The sequence below is a fragment of the Dicentrarchus labrax genome, unplaced genomic scaffold (genome assembly GCF_905237075.1).
Source record: "Dicentrarchus labrax unplaced genomic scaffold, dlabrax2021, whole genome shotgun sequence".
NCBI lineage: Eukaryota > Metazoa > Chordata > Actinopteri > Moronidae > Dicentrarchus > Dicentrarchus labrax.
The window spans coordinates 15350122-15376920 of NW_026136712.1; the positions used below are offsets into that span (position 1 = coordinate 15350122).

The 26799-nt window shown below is 39.8% G+C and overlaps 4 protein-coding genes across 6 annotated transcripts; 1 reads left to right on the forward strand and 3 right to left on the reverse strand.

The window, feature by feature from the left end:
• Window positions 1-1548: 1548 nt before the first annotated feature.
• sec31b (SEC31 homolog B, COPII coat complex component) lies at window positions 1549-13233 on the reverse strand. 2 transcript variants are annotated; one of them, XM_051416863.1, is made up of 25 exons: window positions 13100-13233; window positions 12105-12329; window positions 11777-11972; window positions 11574-11669; window positions 10950-11090; window positions 10046-10188; window positions 9851-9950; window positions 9578-9739; window positions 9121-9273; window positions 8783-9013; window positions 8617-8691; window positions 8415-8507; window positions 8216-8324; window positions 7942-8120; window positions 7727-7853; window positions 7396-7541; window positions 6826-6999; window positions 6560-6706; window positions 6277-6457; window positions 5785-6183; window positions 4772-4830; window positions 4148-4273; window positions 3940-4059; window positions 3697-3768; window positions 1549-3010 (listed from the first exon to the last, which is right to left on the reverse strand). In XM_051416863.1, the coding sequence occupies exons 2-25, from the start codon at window positions 12305-12307 to the stop codon at window positions 2831-2833; spliced, it is 3612 nt and encodes a 1203-aa protein (XP_051272823.1). In that variant the 5' UTR covers window positions 12308-12329; window positions 13100-13233; the 3' UTR covers window positions 1549-2830. The 2 variants fall into 2 exon arrangements, with proteins under 2 accessions (XP_051272823.1, XP_051272824.1); XM_051416864.1 differs by having other exon boundaries at window positions 12105-12351; window positions 13100-13213.
• A 183-nt stretch (window positions 13234-13416) lies between these two features.
• Window positions 13417-16279, reverse strand: ndufb8 (NADH:ubiquinone oxidoreductase subunit B8). The gene is made up of 5 exons (XM_051416869.1): window positions 16131-16279; window positions 15746-15872; window positions 15466-15565; window positions 14382-14537; window positions 13417-13569 (listed from the first exon to the last, which is right to left on the reverse strand). The coding sequence occupies exons 1-5, from the start codon at window positions 16261-16263 to the stop codon at window positions 13477-13479; spliced, it is 609 nt and encodes a 202-aa protein (XP_051272829.1). The 5' UTR covers window positions 16264-16279; the 3' UTR covers window positions 13417-13476.
• Window positions 16280-16404: 125 nt separating this feature from the next.
• gpx9 (glutathione peroxidase 9) lies at window positions 16405-19100 on the reverse strand. Its single transcript, XM_051416870.1, has 5 exons — window positions 18072-19100; window positions 17858-17951; window positions 17067-17197; window positions 16816-16946; window positions 16405-16707 (listed from the first exon to the last, which is right to left on the reverse strand). The coding sequence occupies exons 1-5, from the start codon at window positions 18201-18203 to the stop codon at window positions 16650-16652; spliced, it is 546 nt and encodes a 181-aa protein (XP_051272830.1). The 5' UTR covers window positions 18204-19100; the 3' UTR covers window positions 16405-16649.
• Window positions 19101-19232: 132 nt separating this feature from the next.
• Window positions 19233-22143, forward strand: fbxl15 (F-box and leucine-rich repeat protein 15). 2 transcript variants are annotated; one of them, XM_051416867.1, is made up of 5 exons: window positions 19233-19401; window positions 19753-19915; window positions 20013-20515; window positions 20620-20846; window positions 21014-22143. In XM_051416867.1, exons 1-4 carry the CDS (start codon window positions 19376-19378, stop codon window positions 20807-20809), a joined length of 882 nt encoding a protein of 293 aa, XP_051272827.1. In that variant the 5' UTR covers window positions 19233-19375; the 3' UTR covers window positions 20810-20846; window positions 21014-22143. The 2 variants fall into 2 exon arrangements, with proteins under 2 accessions (XP_051272827.1, XP_051272828.1); XM_051416868.1 differs by having other exon boundaries at window positions 19756-19915.
• The last annotated feature ends 4656 nt before the right edge of the window (window positions 22144-26799 follow it).

Genomic DNA, 26799 nt, shown 5'->3' on the forward strand with positions numbered 1-26799 from the left:
GGCCAATCAGCGGCGAGGTCCTGACTTATGATCCTTCTAGACCAATGGCGGAAGGGCGGGTGACCCACCTGTGCCAGCTTGCAAACTGCCAGTTCCCAGCCTCGGGATTTGGCAGTGAATGAATGAAACGCCCCTCGAAGAGCACAGCGTGTGAGAAAAATCAAAGTCGTAAAAGGCAGCCCCCTTTTTGGTGCATTCAAGTGCTTTTGGAGAATGTGGGGAAATAGAGCTGCGCCTAACTCAAGCTTACCCTGTGGGTGTCGATGTGGAAAGCTCTGTGATAAGTACAGGTAGTAGCTCATTGTGTTGTAGCTGCACATCGGCCACTGCAGAGATCGAGCAAATGCAAGATGATGCATAGAGAGCCACCTACTGTTCAAAATGGAAACTGGAAGCAGAGTAACATTTTAGAGTTTTATATTATTGTATTATAGTTTTGATGCATTCATGTGTAGCAGCTGTTTAATGCAAGTAGTCGAGATTTTTTACTTATATTTTTGTGTAATGCTTCATTTATGTGTTCATCGTGTGTTTTCTATGTTGAATCTCAAGTAACAATAGCTGTCAAATAAAAAACATAGGCTGCTCTTAATAGTCTTACACATGTCAGTATGCCTTTAATAGTGCCTGGAGTACATGAAGCAATGTGGTGGAATATAGGTTTGAAAATAGCATTTCGATCAGGAGAGACTAAACGAATATTTGAACAGACATGTGCACAATAAAGATGGTAACACTGCTGGTTGTGGTGGGATGAGGAGACTGCTGAAGATCTGGATGAGGAGGATGAGCTGGATATAATGAACTGGAGGATGAATGGGTGGAGGAGGGTCGCAACAATGTCACACTGACACGACAGCTGACAACAGCAGAAGGGAGAACAAATATGAAGTTTAACAGCAACGACATGAGGAGGAGATGGCTGGAGGAGATCGAAGTCTGATTGGTCAAAGTGTAAACGCCCATAGTCAGCTGACCAAACCCCCTGATTACTGCCCAGTAGTTGTGAATGAGTGAAAGTGAATGAATGAGTCATAAGGATAGTATTCCTGATTGAACATGAAGCGCAGTACAAGTATGCTACTTTACATTTACTTTTTGTGCATGCATGGGTTCCAGACATTGTAAAATGGTCTGGTTACTGGATTAACTCTAAATATCTTAAAGAAATGATCGCATACAAAACTAAAAGAAAGAAAAAAAGTGAGTGAATGAGAAATGGGAAATTAAATAAATGTGAACTCATCATGTGAAATTCCTAAATGTGAAATATAATTTCTAATTGAACAGTTTTAAAAAGCTGCAACCAAGGGCTAATGAATAATTTAGTAATGCTGGGTCATTGTCTCCTCATTTTCTAATTAGCCAACTACTAATGATTCATTTAAAAGGCAGAACAAAATAAGCTCCACTTCTTTCTTCTTCTTTTTAATAACGGATCTATAAAGCATTAACAAAGGAGTTTTTAACCATTAATAAAGCCTGTGGGTATCACAGGCGATACATTCACAAATCAATTAATCATTTGAAGAAATTAATCAAGTCTCAAACCTTTGAAGTGACATTTTATTTGAAAAAAGATACCGTAATGAGTAAAGTAAGCAACATGGATTGTATAAATATCTGTGCAACCAAAAAAAGAGCACACTGAGGCACTTTACTGCCTTCTGCTGCCATGATACACCAAACTATCCAGCTTTATGTCCAGCTACAAACCTCAGAATATCATATGTTTTAATTTGTCAGTTCATGTATGTTATCATTGTATGATCTAACCTAAAACTAATACCAATTTTTAAAAAGAAAGTAATTCAGAGTTACAAAAGGATAAGATGTAGCCTGTGTGGAAAGATGAGTAAAAGCATCTTTAACGTGGAGGGTGCAGCACAGATGTCAATTCATTTACAGTTCAACATAAATTCATGTCATTTTTGTTCATGAGCTGCCATGTGAACTCAGCAGTGAGGGAAGGGGGTTAACATGGGGGCACATGCACACTGATGCAAAAAGAAGATTCAGTCATTCACACAAGCCGTCATGAAACAACAGTGCTAATCGGGCTAAGTTAACACAAAATGGAGGAGGAAAAAAAAAATAAACAGAATCTTGACAATCACGGTCTTCTGCAGTGCTTTGGCCCAAAACCCCTCATGGCACCATTAACTGGACACAATCTGTTGCAGCAGGTAAAAAGAACAATCAGTATTTATGTTACAGTGTTTCCAAATGCTCTTGATGCTTGTTATGAAATGATACACGCTCCTTTATACAAACTACACTGACAGGATAGATAGGAAGTACGACCCAGATTTTATTCTCCCGATTTCCAGCCCTACGTTTGACGTAGGACTTGCTAGTCCCAGATGTTTTGTTTCTGCAGTTGCAGGACTGCAAGTATTCAATCAAAAAATGTTTTTGACGACCGCCGAACTGAGAGGAAAAATATGCACACGTGTAGAGCATAATGTGGAATATGAAAATGCACCTACTTGTACAAACACCGCCTTGATTCAAACTTTTGCACCACTTGCTTCTTATATTACATCAACTGTTTACACAGAATCACAACTTTCAGAATACATTCATCTTATCGTAAAATTACCACAGCAACATCGACAAATCTCTACAAAAATCCACCTTACTGCCCCCGAATCAGCCGAGTCCTCGCGTGAGGAAAACGTATGGAGTGATGAAGACCACAATCTGCAATATCATCAGTAATTATTCTCATTATCAAAGCACGTCATCAGGTCAAAAAAAAAAAGAGAAATAAATACATATATAACAATATGGTAACACTGATGTGTGGTTTTGGTGGTGTCCCCGGGGGTTAGACGCCCAGCTTGTTGGCGATGGTCATGACCACTTTGAGGATGGGCATGAAAGCAGAGATCTCGCTGAAGTTGCTGCTGCTGACCACCTGAGTGTGGACCTCCAGACCCCGCTGGTAGTTCTGGCTCGCCACACAGCGGCTGATCTCGTGGAGCCCATTCAGGATATTGTGAGAGAGCTGAGAGATCGGCAGGGAAATATAATATTACTGTTACTATGCTGCACCTGATGTTTAGTCTAGAAAAAGTCAGAAAAATTATCAAAAATCAAAAATGTATTAATATTATAATGTATGTGTCCAATTGAGTTTCTTCTCAGACATAAGCACCTAATTGTGACTGATTCAGCTGTTTGTCTCGACTTGAAAAAACGTTTTTCCAACTGTGTTTATGTTGTGTTGTATGAACTGTTGTGATGATGAGATGGGCCGTATTGATGTTATGTTTTGATCTGATCTGGTGAGACCAAAGGTGATTTTCTGGCCTCAGCTGGACAATAAAGTTGTATTGTTTTCTATTCTGTTACCTCTAAGTTTTGACATATGTCTCTACCACTTCACGATACAATTGAAGTGGATGGAAAAAAAACAACAACAACAGCAACAGGTGTATGGTTACAGTGTTTTTTGCAATTTGGGTGAACTGTCCCACTAAATTTTAATTAATCAGTGCATGTGGGTACTAAGAAGACAGGACTCTATATAGTAATGACAATTGTAGAATAAAAAAATAATTAAAATTATTTTCTTTATGATCTAGGATAGTATTTTCACCTAACATCAGCACATAGCTACTAAACAGATTTTTTAAAATCAAATCTTTTGCAGCTTGGTGATAACATTGTGTGCATGTACTCATTTCTTACCGACTGCTCTCTCAGCTTGTCATACAGGTATCCCAAACGTTTGGCTGAATCATCAAGTTTCCTTTTTGTTTGCTGAAATGGAAACATTTGAGGTCATTTTATATCCAACAAAACCCAAACTATTTCCACTGATCAATACAAGCTTTATCACAAACACATAAAAATTTGGATGCAGCCACGTGCGCGCGCACACACACACACACACACACACACACACACACACACACACACACTGAGACTTACTGGGTCTCTTGCTGCTAGCTGGCAGCGCTGCACCAGGCTGTCAAAGGTGGACTTGAGGACCATGTGTTCAGCTGGGATTTCTTTCTGCTCCACCCTCTCTGCTGGAAGCTGCTGGAGGAGCTGAGGAAAACACAAATACAAAAGGTGCTGACATGTTTGCAGCGTTGCTATTGAGGATTCACATAACAGCCCCTTGTCGCACACCAACCTGCACGCTGGGCTCCTGGGGGGCTCCAGGGGGGACTTGAGCATGATCGTGGGGCTGAGGGGCCTCCACAGGGAATCCCATTACAGGGGCTGTAATAGGGGCTGGTGGAGTGTAGTTATCAGGAACCTGTGTACACACAACAGTGAAACACATCAAGTCAGTGAGATTTATAAAATACTGAAACTGTTTAGCAGGTTAGATTTGACATATTATTAAAGCTACATTTACAGACTTTTTATTTTCATTTTCTCTACAACTTAGCTCATAGTTAGCTAGTTGTTAACTTAGTCTTGTCTGTTTCAGGTAGCAGGTGTGTTAGCGATTGTTTGCTGACAACATCTAGCCTCAGCTGCAGGAAATGAAGTTAATGAGAGCAGAATCATAATTCTCTGTGGGTTTGTCACTACGGACTCAAATTACATGTAGTCATTCCATTCATTGTTATTAATACAATAATTTCATATTACATAAATACATTATACATTAAATTATCGAACTGAGCTCTTGCTGGGTTGAATTATTTAATTTGGTGTACTAACTGCAGAGCAATATTCAGGAAAGACAGAAAAAATTGATATATTGGATAGATTTTCTGGAAAAAGCTTTGCATAAATGCAGGATTACCTTCTTCTTCCTGGGTCCACCTCGTACCGCTGGTGGGTCATTCCAGCCTTCTTGAGGTCCTTCATTTAAAAAGGAGAAGAAAAAGAGGCGATTAGAAAGAAACTAGCTGCATTTTTTTCCCTGTAGTGACACTCAAGCAGCCAAAGATTTGTCTTGTGTAGACAATCTCTTTGAGTTAAGGTTAGTCTACTTGACAGAAATGCTCAAAGTAAAAACATGTAATTAAGACACAGATCTCAGCAGTTCCAGCAAACATAGCAAAATGTTCAGGCGGCATCCCCATAATCACTAAACAGCAACAATAGCCAAATGTTGAACAATTATAAGCCTCTCACATACTTTTTGAGCTCAAACATGTATGTATCAACTGAAAATGTTCTATTTTAATGCATCACAGTGTATGTTATCTTTAAAAGGGCTGGGACTGTACAATCCAAAAGAAAACCTACAGAATCTTGGTTTAAGCCTTGAAACTGTGGATTTGTTTACAGTTTTTCCGAGATAACATACATCCAAACAAATCAGCTCTCTACATTTCCCTGAAGCATGTGGCCGCACAAGCAAACACCACCAAAAAATACACTGAGTGACCAGAACGATATATGAGCTCTGTACTATCGAGGGCAAAATTGCATTGTATTAAGTTGTACGGGTGTTGTTTTTCTGGTCACAAGTGTATATTTCAGTGCACTCTCGTTCCATATACAACCCTAACCCTGTCACCTTGAAGGCCACACTGGGTATTCAGCCAGGGAAAGTAGCCTGCAAGTCAAATGAGGTGGACAGCTGAATAGGATGGAATAACCATTAGCAACAGATTTGTGCAAACATGAGTATATCTGTCTCAATCTATACATTTTCAAGTAAACATTGGTGCATAAAAATCACATAAAAATAAAGTACTTTTTAAAATATAAATAAATAAAGATAAGGATAAAGACAGAAAAATATTTACAATGTGCAGGACAGAAAAACCAACGGGAATGCTTTTTAAAGATGAACATGAGATCTACCTGTAGGGGGAGGAGCGACGGCTGGGGCCGTGAACGGCTTTACAGCAGGAGCTCCGGGGCCTCCCTGTGGATACCCTGATCCAATGGGAGCAAAGGGACTAGATGCCATTGGCGGTGCAGGCCCTTGGTTGTGGAGGCCCCCTGGGTACATGGGAACTGGACCTCCGGTGTGGGGGCTGGGTGGCATGGGGCCTGAGGCTGAAGAGGTAGACGGCATGAAGCTTGTCGGTGGCACCCCAGGGCTGGGCATAGGGGGCAGGCCTCCAGGAGTCGATGATGAAGGCTGTAGTGGAGGTCCTGATAAGTTAGCAGCTGGCATAGAAGGACCTGGAGGAGAGAAGGCTGAGGGTCCGCCAATGGGCATAGGCTGAGGCTGGAATGGCTGATGTGGAAGGAAACCTGAGAAAGGACGAAGACCATTGAATAAATCCTCAAATCAGCCTGACAAAAACTAAAAATAGACAAAGAGAGACAAACAGCTGAACATCAAACCTGGAGCCGGAGCAGGATGTTGAGGGTAGGAAGGCCTCATGGCAGGGCGGGTCGCACTGGGCGGCAGTACATGAGAAGAAGGTGGCAGACCAGGCCCGGTGTTAATAGGAGCAGCTGATGGTGTAAAAACTGACGGCATAGGAGGCTGCGGTTGTCCAGGAGCGGAAGGCTGGTACTGACTCTAAGGTTGGGGAGGAAAAAAACAACACTATGTTTTAAAGAAAAAGTTCAAACATCCATAATGACAAAGGAAAGATAATCTTGCAGAATAATACATTTATACCATAACTTGTGCTTTTGGTGCAGGAGTCTGAGCAACAGGAGTGGGCTTGGCTGTGGACACACTGACTCTGGAGTTTGAAGTCTGCTGTCTGGCGGCAGCCTCTCCCTGAGCGTGGAACAGCCTGTCTCTCAGCATCATGATCCCAGGCTAGGGGGAAAAAAAAATCATGCACAAACACACACACAAAAAGATATTTATGTTCAATCCTAACGGAGCAAAACTAGGAATTTGGGGTTTTGTAATTAGGTTACCGCTATGCCTCTTACCAGGTCTGAGTTCTCCGGCAGGTAGGTCATGGCAGTGCCCAGACTGCCCTCTGCCGCCAATATGCCAGCGTAGCAGGTTAGCTTCTCGGCCAGTATGGGACTCTGGACTGCCACCTCGCTGTTGCGGAGGCGTTCGATTGACTTGCGCAGCATCATTACTTTTTCAACCAGATCCTGACAAATACAAAAAATGTGTTTGTGTGACTGCAACACTCTTACCTTTGGGCTATAACAGTGCGCTGCATGTCCATAAATAACTTCTTTCTTGTTTTTCTGAAACTGCTACACCGGTTTTTGCACGTCAGCACAAGCAACTATTCCTAATTCATGTCATAGTGAGATCTCTTTGTGAAGCACAATTGAATAATTACCATGGGAAAAAAATCTGTTTCCTGTAGCTTATTATTCTAGTCTATTTGTTGATCATTTTTGTGGTAGCACATAAAAATGAGACTCCACACATATTTCACATTTGCTATTGCGCTTACATTCAAGTGCTTGATGCAACAGCGTAGTTAAAACAGTATTTCATTCATGCAAAACCTAGACCAAACCTGACAAAGATTATACCTCTAGACCAAGAGGGGAGGAGCTGTCTCTATGCGAGGCCCAGCACTCCACTAGCTTCTCAATGTTCCCAGAGCAGATGTAACACAGACAGGCCTGCAGGCAGCGTTTCTCTGTCCTCTCCTGCTCCAATCGGCCTCCCAGGGTATCTACCAAGAAGAATTACAGAATGAAACAATATAAGGGAAAGGTTAAATGAGAGCATGGGTTGAAGAGATTGGATAGAAAGGTTATTCAGCAAGTAAAACGAGTACTGCTGAAATCGTACAGTTTTCCTTGAAGCGATGCATGTTGCTGCATGATGAATGTGCTGCTACACTTTTGAGCGACTTACCGCACAGACGGGCAAAATCTTCAGGGTGCGCGTAGGTCAGCAGAGCAGCGAGAGCCTCCTTCCAATTGTCCAATTCACAGCTTTGCACTATGTCTCTCCAGTTTTGGGTCACTACTGATGATATGAGCTACAGTTGGGGAGAAATTTAATTAGCATAACATTCAGCAAACATTTTCTCCCTGTGATTGCACCAAATGAATCACAATGACTCTTACCATTGAAATGCTGTTCTTTTGCTTGCTTAGGTATTTTTGCTGAGTTTTCTTGAGCAGCTCCTCTCCTCCACTGACAGATAGGAGGATGGCTTCAGCGTAACGGCCATCATTCAGACACAGATCCACAGCTCCTTCAAAGTTACCAACCAGCAGTGCCTGGCTAATCAAACCATCAGTATCTTGAAAAAAAACAACAAGCCATCATTAGCCAGCAATCTAGCAACACAGAGATAATATGTATTTTAAAATCACATAATTAATTGAGAGATTTTACCAGATGATACAGGGATCTGGAAGTTGGAGTTTTCCTTTGGGGTCTCACTAAAGAAGTCTGCCGGTGAAACAGAACCAGAGGTTCTAGCATCAGTTGCTTCTTCACTCCTCTGGAAATAAAATTCACACTAAACAAGGGCTGCAAAACTTGGTACACAAATAATGATGACCAAAAACATTTTATGTGCAGACTTGCTGACCTCAGTGGAGAGCCGCTGCATCTTTTCTGCCAGATCTTTGGCATCTACTCCATGTCCATTGTGCTGAAAGCTCTTCCCCAGACATTTGGAAATCTGAACAAACACAGCATCTTTCCAGCTAAGTCACAGGACCATTATCACACACGCTTATACGTGACAGGTATCAGTTAATAGCCACAGTTATATATAAGAGGCATTATACCTTTTTCTCCAATTCATCTTTGCTGAAACCCAAAAGTCTGAGGAATTTAATGCGGGCTTCATCCTCAAAATTAACCTATAAACAGAGAAGTGAATTAGCTCAAAATGACACACTGACTGTCAAACTTGATGTTGTGTCTCTATATCAAGAGGACGTGAGGGCCCACCAGAAGGAACTTCCATATGTCCTGCTCAGCATCTGATTTGGCGTTCTGAATCTTGGCCTGGCAGTAGTTGTTGAAGGAGCCTGACTGCAGCGCTGCCTGCAGCTCCCTGGAGCGCTGGAGGAACTCTGTCTCTGTGGTAACCTGGCTCACAAACACTTGTCTGGGGACGGGCTGGGGGCTCTGCACTGGAGGCAGCTTGGGATTCCCAAAGGTTATCAGCTTTCCACCAAACTGAGGAAAAAAAACCAACAGATCAGTTATAAAGGAAATTACTTTGAAAATGTAAGTGCTTTTTCCATTAATATGAAGCTTATAAAATATTTTAATGTTGCACTTACAGCAAAGGAAGCTCCTACTGGTCGGCGCACCCACTTAGGCGGCTTCTTCAGAGGGGGAACTATGGTGTCCTGCACTGTAGGCTGAGGAACCTGTAGGGGAGGCAGCACCTGCCCTGTACCAAAGGGATCCATTGCATCAAATGAGGAGGAAATCTGTTAAATCAAATATTAAATGTTATAACAAGCACAAGTCTTTGGGGGTAGAGCTGAAACAATTAGTCAATTAGTTAATCAACTAAATTAATCTGCAACTATTTTGAAAAAAGATTAATTGGTTAAAACAATGTCTATCCTTCAAATTCAATGTTATATTCACTACATGTAGGGAGACAAAGTAGTCTCCCAAAGTATCATTAGTCAATGTCAAATCCTGTCACAACAGCACCATCTTGTGGACAAACAATACAGCTCAGCAGACAGCCTTTGGGATTAAATACATCACAAGAATAGCAGTTACCTTATCAGCTGTACTTTGCTGCTGAGCCTTCAAGCTCCCCCCCATCACAGAGTACACAGTGATTCTCCCATCAAATGAGGCGGCTGAAAGGAGGGCTGGGTTCCTCGGGCACCACTTGATATCAAAACACCACTGGTTCGTTGTTGGAAGCTCATAAATGACCTAAAATGAAGGAAATGCCACTTGTGAGGCTCCATAGCACTGTCATTAAGTCATAATAATGAGGTGAGGTATAACAGGTATAACATAGAAGCAGTAATTAATGTCATATACCTCTCCAGTGTTTGGATTCCAGCAGAGGATCCGGTTGTCTTTAGCACTACTCAGCAGGAGCTCAGGGTCAGCCTGGCTCCAGGATATAGACAGAATTCCCCTGTAAGAAAATACCAACAGAAGGTACATACAGTATATTCTGAAAGATGACCAAAAAAGAGAAATGAGCATGACAACAAAATGTTAAAGCCCCACCTTGTGTGGTTCTCAAAGACTTTAAGGGGTGAGGTGGCAAAACGGAGGTCCCACATCTGGATGACTGGCAGTCGGTCATCTTCAGAAGCCAACACCAACTGGGTGGCCACATCAGGGTGCCAGAGCATTCCTGAACAGTGCATCTGAAATTGCACAACAGATGAGATTTTCTACCTAAATGTTCATTCTAATAACATCTAATTTATTCAGTTGATGTTGGATTTTTTTCACAGAATACATGATGATCAAAAACACTAAAACCTGAGCCTTAAGAGGCAAAATCTGAGACATGAAAGCTGTTAGAGGAGTTTAGTGTGGGGTGGCTGCTGTGCAGGTGTGCTGGACTGTACTGAAACTAGACAGCAAGTGTCAAATAATATGTTTTTCATTATCATAGTAAGTTGGAATGAAGAAACAATATCAGTAAAAATGTTGAGCATTTATCAAAACAAATGAAGGATAAATAAAAGAAGCAGCAACAAAAGTGCAACCCTGCCAAACATTTGTTTAGCAAGATTCACTATTATTGGGAGTATTTTTAAATCAAAAATGACAAATTGTTCATTTTCAATGGACTGAGTACCTACGATACTGTAGACAATAATAATTCATTTGTATGTGTTTGTCTTTGTAATCTAATTGCAAGCCAAGAAGCAGAAGAAGATGGTATGCCAACTGGCCTGTCTGCTGTAATTTTATTGGCCGACGGTCAGACTCTGCATTGATCGCGGTAGAGTGGCCAATTTGTCAAACCAAACAAAGCCTAAGAAAAACTATGCAAATGTTCAATCATCTGAAAATGAAGTGTGGCAGATGCGTCTTACTGATTGATTTATGGAACACAGACATGCAGTGATTTGGCAGACGGTAACTTTGGACTTGGCTGTGTATTACAGACACCAACCCTGTTGCTGTGGTCACTGATCTTGATGATGGGCTCATTCTTTCTCAGGTCCCACACAACGGCTTTCCCACTGGGGTTGGCGGAGGCTAGGATGTGCTGAACCTGCCTGTTCCAGGAAACAACACTGATGTCTTCAGCAGGCTGAAAGAAGAGACAAAGGTTGTAACTGTCAAAACAAAGCTGACTGTGAGACAAACAGAACCCTGATATTTAAATGATAATACTACAAGGCTTGTGCAATGCAAACACTGCAGGTACACATTTAAATGACCATTTAGAGAAAGCTGCTGATAGTGATCAACATATTCAGCATGATCATTTTATAAAGAAAATGTCCATGTGACAAGGCATCATTATTTCCATTATATAAAAGGGCAGTCACACACACACTACATGAAATTGAAACCATAAACACAACTTTCTTGTGGCTTTCATTCTTAACTCAGATATGAAACAACAAAGGTAAAGAAACAAGGACAAAGCTGCCTGTTGGGGGCTGTGGTTTCTATTATGTGTTTTGACTCAAACTGTAAGTGGGTCAGGATCAAAATAACAAGTCAAACCATCCCTCAGAACAGACATGTGAAATTCATTAAACCTCTGATCTATCAGCTACACACCCACCTGTGCCTTTGCTCCCGGTGTCATTGGACTGCTAAAGTTGTTCAGATCCCAGATATAGATCTCTGAATCATTTGCTCCTGATGCAAGGAGATTACTCTGGGAGAGGAAAATTGAGAAAAATCAATAATGTGCACTACAGTACCAGGAAAGTCCTGCTGTAAGGCGGTCTCTAAGGACTCAGAAGAATTTAACTGCAGATTTACCTGAAAAGGGTTGAAATCGAGTGCTCGGATCGGTCCTGTGTGTTTGTCGGACTGACCCACTATTGCTTCGGCTCCGGAGTTCATTATGACCTCGGGGTTATATACAGTTACTGTACCATTTTCACTGCCACCAACCAGTCTCCCTCCAGCACCATCTTCTCCCATTCCAAAATCCACCCATACGATACTGTGCAACCTATGGAATATTAAACGTATAGGGAGTTATTTCCTATAAATGACATATGTAGTCAAACCTACAGTGGCTGACGTGGACGTGGAGGTAGAAAAAGTGTTGCTTACAATCCAACAAAATGTATCTACAAGTTACCTGTTTGTGGTGGGTAATGACCCTTTGAGCTGCATTTCCAGAGAGGGGTCAGAAAAATCCACCTCAAATATCTCTAGGGCAGCTGTGGTGTTGAAAGAGGCATCAAGCTGTTGTGCTGATGTTCCTAAGGCCAGGTAGATGGGATGATGTGCGGCAGGACTCCACGCCTGATGGGCGGTCCTCTGGATCTCCTTCAGCCTCATTTTCCGCTACAAGTTCCAAGTCCTAGACAGGCGAACCGAGCCCGCTAAATTAAAAGATTATACATGTCTTGGACTGACATTGGCTGTAACTTACATGCTTCTTTAAAAGGCAGAACTGTGACACACAAAATCTGGATTCACAAATCAAATATTCTTACTTTATAACTTGGCTCCAACAGGGTGCCACCCTTACTGACAGATTGCCACCGACTATTTCCTGAAACTGCTGGCTATCCGTTCGTCCATACAGCCAGCTTCCACCCGTGTCACAACATATTTGTATAACCATTATAGGTTAACTACATCGTAGTTAATTGGATGTAGTTTACCGGCGATTTTATCTACATTATAATATCGCCACGCCACTTAGAAAATGAATTTAACGCAAGCTAAGGTTAACCTGATATGCAGTTATGCTAACGTTAGCATTAGGTTTCACAGCCTTACCGTTAGCTTCGGTTAGTTTATAACATTATACACACAATATCCGACATTATAGGCATTAACTATCACTCGGAAAGTTTTAGGGGACTCACTAACTTCTTATGCATGCCACTAGATAAGTGAGAAATCATATGAGTTAGTGAGTTACCGCCTTATCTTGCAGATAGTGTCGGATTGTCAGGTCTCCAGTGCATAACCGGAGCCACTAGCGAGGAAGCTAACAACTCTGACAGCCACCACCCTAGTTACCACATTTCAACAGAAACGAGAGACACTGTGTATAAATCACATTTAAACCCAGTCAAATAATAAAAATCAAACTTAAATATGTTTATGAGAGCAACTCACGTAAACTGTCTACGCCACAGCCCGACTGTCCGCATCCACAACAAACTGCAGCACTACTTATCAACCAAGCTAGCAGCTTAGCCGCAGGCGGATTCCTCGACCAAAGTGCTCTGCCGTGTTGTCACTACGCTACGGTAGCCGACACGGACATTTCTCATTTGGTGGTGCCCTAAGGTAACCCCGATGTCACCGTTGACCCAACGAAAACTGATCATTCATAACGAGGGATCAAAGGATTTTTTTTTTTTAAATGCTCCTGCAAGATTCATTTTATTTTATTTTATATTATATTAAAAGAAGAACAACACAGCTGGGAATTGAACTGTTAACATGTTTATTTTTGACAGAAATATACATAGTAGAATCAGATTTAGTCATTAGATTTCATAATTTGTGACTTCCTCTGGTTGTTTTTCCGGATCGCCTCCTCTCTCCAGGTACAAGTTGTTATAAGGATACTGTTTTGGTGCCTGGAAGAGAGACAAATGCTTTATTAAAAATGTCCACGCTATTAAATCAAAGATACATTCAAAAGGCATTTCATCTACAGGTGGCACAGCACTACAAAAGATGCGACATTAAAATACTCAAACTGAACTACTATGCATGCATTTCATTATGATTCGTACTGCTCTTTTACATTACATCAGTCTTGCTCACATTGCAATGACATGATTAAAAGTATTCACAAGTATGAATACAAAGATTTGCAAAATTGAGGATGGGGGCTGCTGGGAAAGAGCAAATACAGTTAAAGTTAACTTAGTGTAAAAAACACACAAAAAAAACTTGTTTAACTGGATAACTTTGTAATCCTAAAGTCTTAGCAGAACTTTTCAATATCATGTCCAATCTGCTCATTAAACAGCTGTGTTTTCTTGAACAGTACAATATGTTTTGGATAGTGGGTCCAAGAAATATGACAACATCACATAGCACTGTTATGTTGTATTATCCTAACATGCATAATGCAATTACGCTCTCAATAAGTCTCTGTACATCTTTCAAAATGCAGATATTAATGTATATACTTAACAGAACAGTTACGATCTACACTATATGTAAGACAAGTCAAACTTGACATAAATGAGCAACTTCTACCCTGACTTGTTGGTAAGGTGATACACAGAGGCGGGAAAAAGTGGAGATTTAAATAAAAGAAAAAAGAAAAAAATGAGAAGGTGACATATATTTAAACCATATGACATCCACAGGTTTTTTACTGTACCTATTAATCTGATACTGTGGACAGGAATAAATCATAGCGTTGATCTGTACTTACAACGGGTTGGTAAGATGGGAATTTCTCCCCAAGGTAGAACATCAACAGCATGAACCCGATGTAGCCAAACAGATATTTGCACATTTTGGGCCAAGGTACAATGGTGGGAGATGTATCCACACGGTTCCGGATGTACATGTCAAAATCCCAGTGCATCTAAAAATAGACAGAACAATCACAGATGGTTATAACGACTTATATCATCATCTAAGGAAACTGGTGATTGTACAGAGGCTTGTGAGGAGAAAGCAGTGTTTTTTGTGCAATCAAGCTCAATACTTTCTTAATATCCAAAAGTAATAGTGTCTATATAGATGATGTAATTATCTAAAGTTACAATGTTGCTTCCAGACAGTCTAAACACAATTATACATGTACAATCTTCAGATATTATACAATATTATGTAGGTGTTCTGTCCTTTTTATAGCAATACATAAAACTATAAACAATATTGATATGGATCTGAATATGAATTTTACAGCTGGTACCAAGACATGCACTGAGTGGGATGCTGTTTTAAAATTACAGCAAACATAATCAGTTCTGGGGCCCATTTTACAAAAACAATTTGTAAGCACTTGCTGCAAATTTGGGCTGCATGATATGATAAAAACATCATATTGCAATTGACGATAAAAGGGAATGATAATTTTTTGACAAAACACAATTAAAAATCACGATAATGTAAAAACAAACATGTTTTCTTAAATCTGGAGAACCACGGCACTTCTGCAGCACAACAGTACCTAATCTTAAGGCTGTTTTGTCACACGTTTGACCTTCATCGAAAAAACATTACAGCTCTTAAGATTTGCATACTTCATATTTGGATAATATTTTAATTAATTGTGCAGCATTATTGCAAACGGTGGAAGTGTCATGCTTCACTCATTCATGCTGGTCCCAAGTATGGTGCTTGTTTTGATGAGTGAAATGTGTCAGAATAAGCAATGAGAAAATAATTGAATGTTCATTCATATCGGCAGAAATCAGCCTGGCCAAGATATGGACTGCACATAATACACCTGATATCACATATATAACTCATTGCAATAGCAGGGAATTAAGTCATCAGTATCTTACCGGCTCTCCCCAGTTTCTCCTCAGGTCAGGGTGGTCCCACTTGTACCAGGGATCTCTCTCATGCTGTGATCTATCTGGTAGCTTTGGATAATCACCATACCTACAGAAACACAAGGAAAACATACAGTCAGTCATCTATGTAACTCACTCGTTACTGCTGTGGTTCGCACAGTGTTGACCATATCTGGCAAACAACAATGCACTTTTCGTAACACTGCAGAGAAAACAAAAAACAGCTTAAACTGCTATGAATGGCAGGCGTATTCAACATAAAGCTCACCCCTCGCCGTTGTCGGGATACGGTTCATAGTCCTCAACCCTCATGTTGTACTTCTTCGCAGCAGCAGCTCTCTCCTCGGGGGTCTTCGGGTAAGGACCCGGTATAACATCCTTTGACCCACCAGAGGCTGAAACGCAAACAGTAACACATGTGAATAAACTAAGTTATAAATCCCCACAGCGATACAGAATGAAGAAACGGCACTGTTGTTATTATTATGTCCGCCTTCACCTCTCATTCACAATAATAGCCGCTCAGTGCAGCGCGTAGGCTAACCTTAGCATGTCAAGGTTACGTCTATTCGATGCTTTTAACTTTAAACTCGGACTCGTATCTTAAGAGAAATTAATCAGAGAGTAGGACCAAAAGCTGTAACACTACTGACCTGCTCTACATCCCGACAAAAGGGCTGAAATCCCAGAACCTTTCCCTTTAGAAAGGGCTTTGGCCCACCGTCGGAAGCCAACAACAGCCATGTTTACTGGCTGCCGCTGTCTGACAGACTGAGAAGTACGCATGCGCAAGGTTGGAAGTATGGGTCCGCATAAGGACCAATTCATACTAATAGGCTGTATAAGACTGCTGAGTGACCCATTACACATATTAATGGTATAATTATATCAAGAGTGACCACAAAATCAACCACAACTACTAGAATATTTATTTCATAGTGTTTTTATTAATGTTTTTATTTATTTTTGAGTAGCAGACACCATCAAAATAGAGAAGAGTGTGACGGAGACATGAAAACTCATCCAGTGGCTGAAGGGAACCAATATCTCAGAGTGAATGCACTGAAGCCCTGAGGCCTGTTCCTCTTCCCATCAGATCCAGCTCAGGTGCACAGGTGCATTTACTGGGGGATCGTCACTCTGCCACCGGTGACAAATTGAAGAAAAATCCATCAGAGAAGTTCTGCTATGTCCTTCTCCACTTTCCCAATGGGGCAGTGAAGTTCATACCTGCAGTAAAGGGAAAACATTAGCGCCACTATAATGATTAAACCCATGCCTGAACAAATTAAGGGCTAAGTGGGTTTTTAACTTGAGGTCTGTGGTCTATAACTTCACCTTTTGAAGGGCATGCCATCTGCAGTGATTAGGAACTTTTCAAAATTCCAGCGAATGTCATTGACTTTGATTGGGGACCAGTAGAATTTCTTTATATCTCCAATAACAGGGTTCACAAATGGCAAAGATTCCTGTGACGAGCAAGAAATTACAATGTGTCTGGGTTTTACAAGGCAAAACAGCTGCAGTACTGACAGCACAAATGCCATCCATTAATCTAATATTTCCAAATCATATGCAAAACACACTACCTTCAGATAGGTGAAAAGAGGATCTTCATTTAATCCATTCACCTCAACCTTGCCAAAAACAGGAAACTTTGGCACAAACCCCCCACCAGGTCTCACATACTTAAGAACATTGAGGGTTTCATGATTCACCTCTGGAAAAAAACAAAACGAAAGGGATTATAACTAATATGTTTTAAACATAGGGGTCATGAAAACCATAATGTGTATATTTACAACTTTGTCTTCAAAATAACTTGACAAAAGTTTACCATACAGCATAAGCATGTACATTAGACAATGTATGTGGTGGAAGAAGTATTCAGATCCTTTAAGTTAAAGTACCTACACATTCATATAAAAAAAATACTCTATTACAAGTAGGAGTACAAGTCCTGCATTCAAAATCATACTAAAAAAAAGTATTTTCTGAAAAATGAAACATTACTAAAAGATCAAAGTAAAAGTACCCAGGCCCCTGTAACAGATTTGTATACATTACATTAAAAGATGAGTGATGTATCAACACAATACATGTAAGAAGTTTAGAAAAGAAGTCACTCTTTCACATCTGAAACTAGGGGGAAAAAAGCAAAATAAATGTAGAAGAGAAAAGAGTACAACATTACCCTCTTATGTGTAGTGAAGCAGGAGTATAAAGAAGCATATATTAAAAAATAAATTGAAAATCTCAAGTAGAACTTGCTATTAAGTACAGTACGTCAGTAAATGTAAAGTACTTTTATTGGTACAGTATATTACCAGGTTAATAATTTATTATATCTGTCCTATTTCAAGAGCTTCAGTGTACCTACCAGGTGACTGAAGACCAAACTGGTTGCAGGAGAATCCAAGAACAGTAAAATTGAGGTCGCCGAACATTTCCATCAGTGCATTCAGTCGATGGTACTGAGGGAAAAGGACACAAAGTCAAATCCCTTTAATAAAAATGACTTGACTGACACAGATTATGTGTTATGAGATAATGTGCTCCGACCGCAATCGTTCAGAGCTCTCGCAGAGTCTTACCTCCTCTATTGTCGACCCTCAGAAGGTGGCAACGTTGATGATGAGAAGCACCTTACCCCTGAAGTTACTGAGCGGAACCTGCTGTCCATCCAAGGTCTCAGCACAGAAATCATAGATAGATTTATTCGCCATGCTTGTTCTGTAGCTTGTATATGGGATTGTAGTCAGTCAAGAGTGAGTATTCACCCAGCTATCCTGTTGGCTCATCTCATTCACTGAAATATAACTCATGGCTCAGCAATTGTTCAGCATGACTGACTTCATTGTTCTCCTGGGCAGAGGTGAGCTGGCAGAATGGTCATTTGTTCAACATGTATTCCACGAAAAAAATAAAATAAAAGCTAATATGGTGACAGCTAATTGGCATTAGGAAATTAAATATTAAAAATAAACATTATGGATCTGCAGTGGAACACTTATTTTGTATGCACAGTTTCCTCTTTTTAAAAGTATAAGTACTATACTACTATTTTTTTTGTTTGTGATAATAGCTGTTTAATTATGAGATAATTTGTTCCATAGTCTGAAATCAAAGTCTAAAAGTTACTGCACAGAGTAATATACACAGTAGGTTACATAGGCTACTTTGTGACCAGTTATTTGATTCATAAGCGGTTAACATTGTTTTGTTAGTAGGGCAATTTTAAAATATCATCATTAAACCAACCAATGCTGGCAAATGCATGATAATAAAAGTAAAAGAGGTCTCTATGGAACTTTTAAAAGAGTTATTTTATATACAGCAAACATATATGTCAATTGCCTTAAACGTGATCTTTGACGTAAACCCGGAAAATTACAACTGCTGCGTTCAGTTGTTCCTCGTAAACGCGTCCATCCTATTAGACCTAAATAGGACGTCTTCAACATTTAGGCTAAGCAGCATAATTTTTGTAGAAAACGATAACAGTTTCTCTCTCTTAAAGGTTGGTGGTAGTTGTTTTAGTTAGCAAGTCCTGTGGCGCGTTATTTGGCAACTTCATGGTTTATAAAGATAATAAAAAGGGGAAAATAGCCTACAAGGCAGCAAAAACAATTTTAATGTATGGGTGTTAGATTTTTTCCATCAATTCTTGGCTCTAGTTTTCCCTGAACGCCATATTTGTCAAATGTATAACATTATCTGGTAGTTTATGTGACATTCTGCTCTAAATAAAATACCTTACTACAGTACCTGAAGGCAGCATTGGGTTTTGGGTTACACCTCAAACGCTCGCAAGATGCTAAAGGAAAATACGATATTTTGGCATCTATGTGAAGAACAACACGTCCTTAAAAACTCTGTATAACATAGCGGACTCAGAATGGACGAAGAAGCTAAGATACGAACGTAAGTGCCCTTTAAAAACGGGAGTTTTGTATTTAAAAAGCAACTGGATTGGTGGCCCCGGCAGGCTAGCTTCTCAGCTAACAGCACTAGCTTGCGAGTAACAACAACCAAGTGAGAGAGGAGGACGGTTGTTGTTGCTCCCGTTTATGTATGGCAGCTAACTTCGGTTTAATTGCATATTACAGTGAGACGGCTAATGTAACAGGCTTTACTGCTAATGCAATATTTCTGTCATCATTATTGCATTTAAAGCGTTTGTTAACATTGTTTTTAAGGTTGTTTTCCTTTAAACCGCTAGGGTTGCATGCAGTATCAAAGTTCAGCTGTTAAACAAGGTTTGCATTTCTTCAGCAGATGTCAGCTTTTGGACTTGCCCTGGGAGGATGTACTTATTCCACATATTTTATGCTATTTGCCACTGCAACACCTTGTCAGCCTGCAGAGGGTGAGCAAGCAGTTCCACAGCCTCATCCAGGTGTATCTAACCAACTGCAGGACTTTTGATCTGACCTCGGTAAGTCCTGATTAGTACCAGTTTTAATAACCTACATATATATTTATTGAAAGATATGTTTGATAGGTATGGTTTGTTATCTACTCTATGTTTACAGATTGGACCATCCATTCCCAAGGAGGCGTTTTGCTCCATGTTAAAGGACAACAAAGTTCTCCATAGCCTGTCACTTCAGAACTGTTCAGACTGGGTGACAGACAAGGAGCTGCTGCCCGTTATTGGCCAGAACCAGCATCTGCAGAGAGTGGACATGAGCGGGTGTGTTTGTCTCACCCGCCACTCTCTAGTGGCAGTGTCCTTGAGTTGCATGCACCTCCAGCACCTCGGCCTGGCGCACTGTGAATGGGTGGACAGCCTGTCCCTGCGCAGCCTGGCTGACCACTGCGGGGGGCTGCAGTCGATCGACCTAACCGCCTGCCGCCAGCTCAAGGACGACGCCATCTGCTACCTGGCCAAGAAGTGTTTGAAGTTGAGGTCTCTATCGTTGGCAGTCAATGCCAACATCACTGACGAGTCTGTGGAGGAAGTGGCCAAGAACTGCAGGGGCCTGGAGCAGCTGGACCTGACAGGTTGCCTGCGGGTCAGGAACCAGTCCATCAGGTATATTCTATCTTATTTTCAAGTATAATCCAGCTAACTTTGTGCCATTCCACCACCTCACTTGTGCACCCATCCATAAGATCCTCTGCATGCTGTGCTCACAGGACTCTTGCAGAGTACTGCCCGAAGCTGCAGTCCCTGAAGGTGAATCACTGTCACAATGTGACAGAGTCAAGCCTGGATCCTCTACGGAAACGTAATGTAGTGATAGATGTTGAGCCGCCCTTGCAGAGGGCTCTGGTACTTCTTCAGGACGTGCTGGGGTTTGCACCCTTTATCAATCTCCAGATATAGCCAAAGGGCCATCTGTCTGTCCAACAAGAGCACACAGGTAGGTAATATGAGCAGTATATCTACTGTATGAGCTTTTGACGTGTTTATATCCAAAACTGTCTGTCAAATATCCAAACAGGGCTAGAACTGTGAATTTATTACCAGTCTATTTACAGCAGATAATGATGGTGACAGTCAATCAGTTGTAATCGATATTTGTTACAGGTGTCTTCATCATCAAAGTGGTCGCTTTAAGCTGCATCACAAGGACACGTGCGTTGCTCTAAAAAAACGTCAAGACAATCCGAGAAGACCTGGATGTTTTGCACTCAAGTTTGAGTGTCAAAATAATGTTGATAAAACCACTCACTGGACTGTGATCAATGATGCATATTTAAGATGAAACTGAAAAAAAAAAGTCTTCATTTGTGACTGAAGCCATGTACTTTTAAGAATTGCTGCCTCATGTCCAAAAGATGTCTCTGCACTATTTGTTGATCATTCAGTGTTGTAATAATGTGGGTTTATAGAAAAGCAGTTCTAACCAAAGTACAGTGTATTTGTTTTGTTGGTTTTTAAACAAAGTACATATTATACTTTGTGTATATTACATTTTAAGAAACTTTTGTCATACGTTTCATTTAGAAACATAAAAAAAAAAAATGTTTGAGTTTAATTAAACATGTCATTTTGCATGTACGTGCCTGCCTAAAGGAACAATTCACCCAAATCGCACAAAAACATTTTCTCACTTTGCACCAGCTTTGTCGAGCAATTTGGTTTTATTTGTTCATGTTTTATTATTTCCACTACAGCGACTTCTTCTGCCACCACAATATAATAAAGGTTAATGCAATTTTGTTTGTGGTGCTGACCATGTGTCTTCCAGAAACAATGTCCTGGCTGCTCAGGATAATCCACAGACCTCATTGTCAACAGTTTTAACCGCTTCTCAATGTAAACTGTTGACTTGTTGCTTACAGTTATGTTAACCAAAACTGTCCACATGGCTAGATGCCACCAGAAATGAGTGGGAAAATGTTTTTATATAGTTTTTGTGAAGACCCTTTAATCCATATTGTTAATAAATGCATACTTGTATAGGCTAGTATTAGTTTGAAATAAGTATAGGAATCACAGAATCCTTGAAATGAATCTTGTTAAAAGTACCTGTGTTTAAATGCTGTTGCCCTGGTAATACAGCCTATGAATTATAGTATAATAGAATTAAGAATTACATTGTAAAATACAGTACCATCAGAAATAGCTGTCTTTTCCACTGCATAAAGAGGCACAAATCTGCTGTGATGTAATCAACTGTTATGTATATAAATACCTCAGGGTATCCGAAAATATTGATCCCATACCAGTGCTCTTCTTTTTTTCCTTAATTTGATATGATAATATATTTGCCCAAACAAGTGTTGAATATGAAGCTCAATGACAGCAACAAATAGTCTTCGAGTATAAGTAAGAAGGTTTTTTGGCAAATGAGGGGGCAATGCTCATTTTTACATCTGTTCTTGACGGATTTAATATATAAAAACATTCAAAATAATGACCAGGCCTACTTTTTCTTTGAGCTTCTTAAATAATGAAAATGAGCCCCTATCTATAACCTGCTGTGAATAGCAGGATTCTGCTAATTCCTCTAATTCCCTTGCCTGTCAAACATAAAGAGGGTATTGTCAAAGCGTTGCAGCGGTGTGGTTAAAGATGGAGTACATCTATTCAGCGCACTGTTGTTTTATGAGTCAAACTGGCACAAGGTGGCAGCAATGAGTCAGGATATTTCTCTGCTTTAATTCTGTTATTTGAGAGGCTGCATGACTTCTAAACTATAGGACATTCAGGAGCCATAGTGGTAGTCTACAATGTTAAATAGGTCAGGGTAAAGTGTCAGTGTGTATATACAAAAGCCAAGATACTCTAAGACTTAGAGAAGGAGTCTAATGTTTGAGTGGTTAAACAGAAAATAAACATCATGATCTTGTTAACACTTGATGCAGTGAATGCACAATAAGAATTCATGCTTTCCCTTGTTGCTACAGCTACGCGTTAAAAGCCCTTCTTACAGTTTCCTCTGGTGGTCCGATTGGCAGACTATATTGTAACTTGTCTCTGTGACAACACAACAGGTCTATTTTCCACTTGATGGCATGGTTTACCCCATCTGCTGCGTGCTGTCCACAAGCTGAATTTGCACCAACAGAGAGTTGTGTTTGGAGGGCTTCAGGGATCGACCAGCATCCTTCTGTTTGCTGTGTTGATCATCATATTGTACCGCTGTGCCTCCGAGGAGACATCACAGTGTCGTTAGTTATAAAGTGAATCTTGAAATTTCAATTTATAAAGCAACTCACGCCGCATGTCATGCAGCAGATACTCATATTTACACACATTTAGCAAGATGTTTCTTACTTTTATGCAAGAGTTAAATAGGGATATCTGGTTAGCATCATCACATTTATCACTCAAAATAAAAAATAATGAAAAACAGATTATACTCTTTTGCTCTTGTATCATAAAGCACGGAAGAGTTTCAGTTTACTGTAAAACACACTTACTGAAATAAAAAAGATCTCATCTGTATATTAATTAGTATAAATAACATCTTCAGTGACCCAGCAGTGGCCCGTGCTTGTCGCTGCTCAGCAGTCAGTGGGTTAAAAACATTTCAGACTACATTCATCATGTAGGACCTCAATTAGCATTGATCTGCAGGGGGGGAAAGAAACATCGCTGCGTTATTATATACCATGGAGCAATTTCTGTTCCAGTGATTGAGTGTATGGGGGTATTTCTCAAACATAGCCAGCCTAACATATTTTGTCTTCCTGTCAATAATCTAGCACTTGTCTAAATTATTGATCAATAGCAACTGATCATTTTATACCTAGGCACAACAGTGAAGGTGGTCCATTTTATTCAGCATGCAGTTTTAGCCCCCGGCAGCGTGTAATATACTGTACTTATTAAAACAAAGAATAAATCTAAGTTTAATCTTTGCTGCTGCTTTCAAAGTCCTCTCTGACAGAATAACACACTGGTGTTGTTTAGAGGCTCGTGTTGTGACAGCTGGTGCACACAACAACTGCAGTCCTTCTAAAAACAGACCTTTTTCACAGCAGACATTTTGACTTGTTATAGAAAATGCACAGGTGTAACTAAGTACATTAGCGATGGCTCTTCTATTCAAGTGCCCCAGTAAGGGACTGTATCAAAGTTATGATATTATTTCATAAAAAGCAAGGCTCACCCCAGCATTACTAATATTCTATATGGAACCATATTCATTCAATCACTAATAGCTCTAATCTGTTTCTCCTCCTTATTTTGATGGGGAAAATAAATGGACATCATTTTTCTTAACAATATAAATCTCATGAGAAATGTATAAACAATTAAAATATAAATCTGGGACGAGAAAAAGTTGAAAAGACCCTCCCATTCCCTCTGACCTCCTCCCAATAATTTGTGTACAGTTCCTGAGTCATGACAGTGTGACAGTGAGCCAGCATGCACAATGCTGGGACCCTGAAACTGAAGCAGCTAAATTGAATTAAGCCATCATTCATTTTATTATTTACACTTTTCTTGATGTGACATATCAAAATATCCTCTGTCACATATTAAGGCTGTCGTATTCTCATCAGAGTCCAGACTATGAGCTGACTCAGTCAACTGTGTGGGTTTTAGGACCAAAGGAAGTTGAAAAGACAAGTTCATTCCACCTTCATACTGGCAAAATCGGGAATTAAAGTCATTCTTATAAATTAGTTTGCTCCCTTTTCCTTTGATTTTTTAATTTGATTTCAGAAGAGACATTTCTTCTCTAACTCTGACAGGAATGACAAAAAAATGTACAACAGACAAAGTGTTACTAGTGTTTGGTATTGTAAGCTATAGTATACAATTCTGATCAATCCTGTTTTGTGAGGTGAAAAAAAATAACAAAGATGGTTTCACACATTTCTTCATAACTCATCTGCAGGACACATTTACTTGATATTTGATACATCATCTAAAATATCAGTGCACTTTGGATCTCATTGAAGAACCCAAACACATGTTTGCTGTATAAAACAGGTAATATATGTTTATTGTGCTTATACATATATATTAAACTTTTTAAATCAACCTTACGGTAATCGAATGTTCCTAAAGTGTTTTTTTTCTACTTTTAAAAAGCTGTTGACCTAATAACTACAGGCCAAATGCCATTTGTCTTCTGTCACAAAAGATCACAGTCAAAAAAGAGACTTGAATGTCAATTTTACTTCAGGTAAATAAAAACCAGTCTGGAAAACCATCAGACACAAATATACTTAGAACTGATTTTCACGTAACATTAACCAACTGAATAATAAAGTAAAGAATTATCGAATTATTTTTGTTTTTCATATGAATGCAAGATTTAATTTTTTATTTTTTTATCTTCAGCATGTGTGAAAAACACATTCTGCTCAAGAAAATAATCATAAATTGGTTTAGTACACTTTTCAGCTTCATGTTAATTAAATGAAGTTCATATAAGGTGGGGAGAGAATTACTGTAGCTGTTCAGATGGGCCCAAAACTGTGTCAGAGATTTTGTTCATTTTCATATTTTTAATTAACAGACTTCTTCTCCCGTCTTCCATCAGTGAATGAGTCTTTCTTTCATTTATTTGATGTAGTTTATCTTCTCCAACCATTCATATACAACCTTATTGGATCCTGCGACTTAGGGATCCATCTTTTGGCCACCAGAGAAGCATAACTAATAACAACATTAAAGTGGCTTTGTGAGCGTGGCCATCAAAATGTCGATCAGCCAAGCAAGAAATAATTTTAAAATCAGCATGAATAAACATGTTTGGGATCTGGTGAGCTAAACTGCGAGGGGCTCAATTACAAAGATTTCGAAGGTGTTTGTGAACTTGTGGGAGATGCTGATGAACAGTCTACCTCTTCAGGGTTCATATGTGTGTCATGGATGTGAGGCTTTAATGAAAAAAGACTGTTATGTGGAGATTCAGGCCAAGCACTGTTGTGTTTTCAGCCTCTGTGTGGAATGAGTGACGATGCCACACAAGACGTCTTCAGGGTGCCGTCTAATTGAAGCGACATTTGAAGCTTTTCTAGGACTCATAACTGTCAGACCCATTAGCATCTTCCTAATTACTGTGCGCCTAACCCCAGACTGGACAGGAAACACACGGTCAGCTAGCTCCGGACCTGCTACTCACATAATTTATCTGTTCATTAAGACATTTTTTGTCATTTGCTCTGAATGAATAGAACATTATGGCCAGTGTGACTCACAACTACTCACTGCGGTGAAGATTGTGTTGGCCCAGTTTTGTTTGAGGGAAATTTAAAAAATTTGTTCTCATGCCATCAACATTTGATAAATTAAAATGATAAGAATGACACTATTTGCAATCGTGCTGAAATACTTTGATTAATTGATAAGTTGGTCAACAGAACATTAATTGCCAACAATTCTGTTAACTGATTTAGCATTTAAGTAATTTGACTAGAAAAAATGTTCAAACATTCATTGGTTCCAGCTTCTCAAATGTGAAGATTTGCTGCTTTTCTTAGTTTAAGTCATTGTTAATTGAATATATTTTGGATTTTGACTGTTGATTTAACAAAACACTCAATTTAAAGATGTCACCGTGGGCTCTGGTAATTATTTTATTTTTTCAAATCAGCTGAGCTTTTCTATCTTTCCATGTACCCCTGGTAACTGCAGAAGTACCACCTGTTTGGGAATCACTGTAGTATGGTCTGTAGCATAGCCGGAGTTGTGGGTGTTGTTCAGTATAACACATATTAGTTGTAAAGAATCTTTAGGCCTTTAAGTTTGCACTATAGAATTTCCTGATCAGTTAATCCCTCCAGAAATGAGATGATTCACTTCATGGTCTTTACAAGTCATGGTTCTGCCACTCCTTTAAAAGCAAGTACATTTCTCCACTTTCTCACAGTCCTGCTATTGAAGAGGTGACCTTCCTCCTGTCA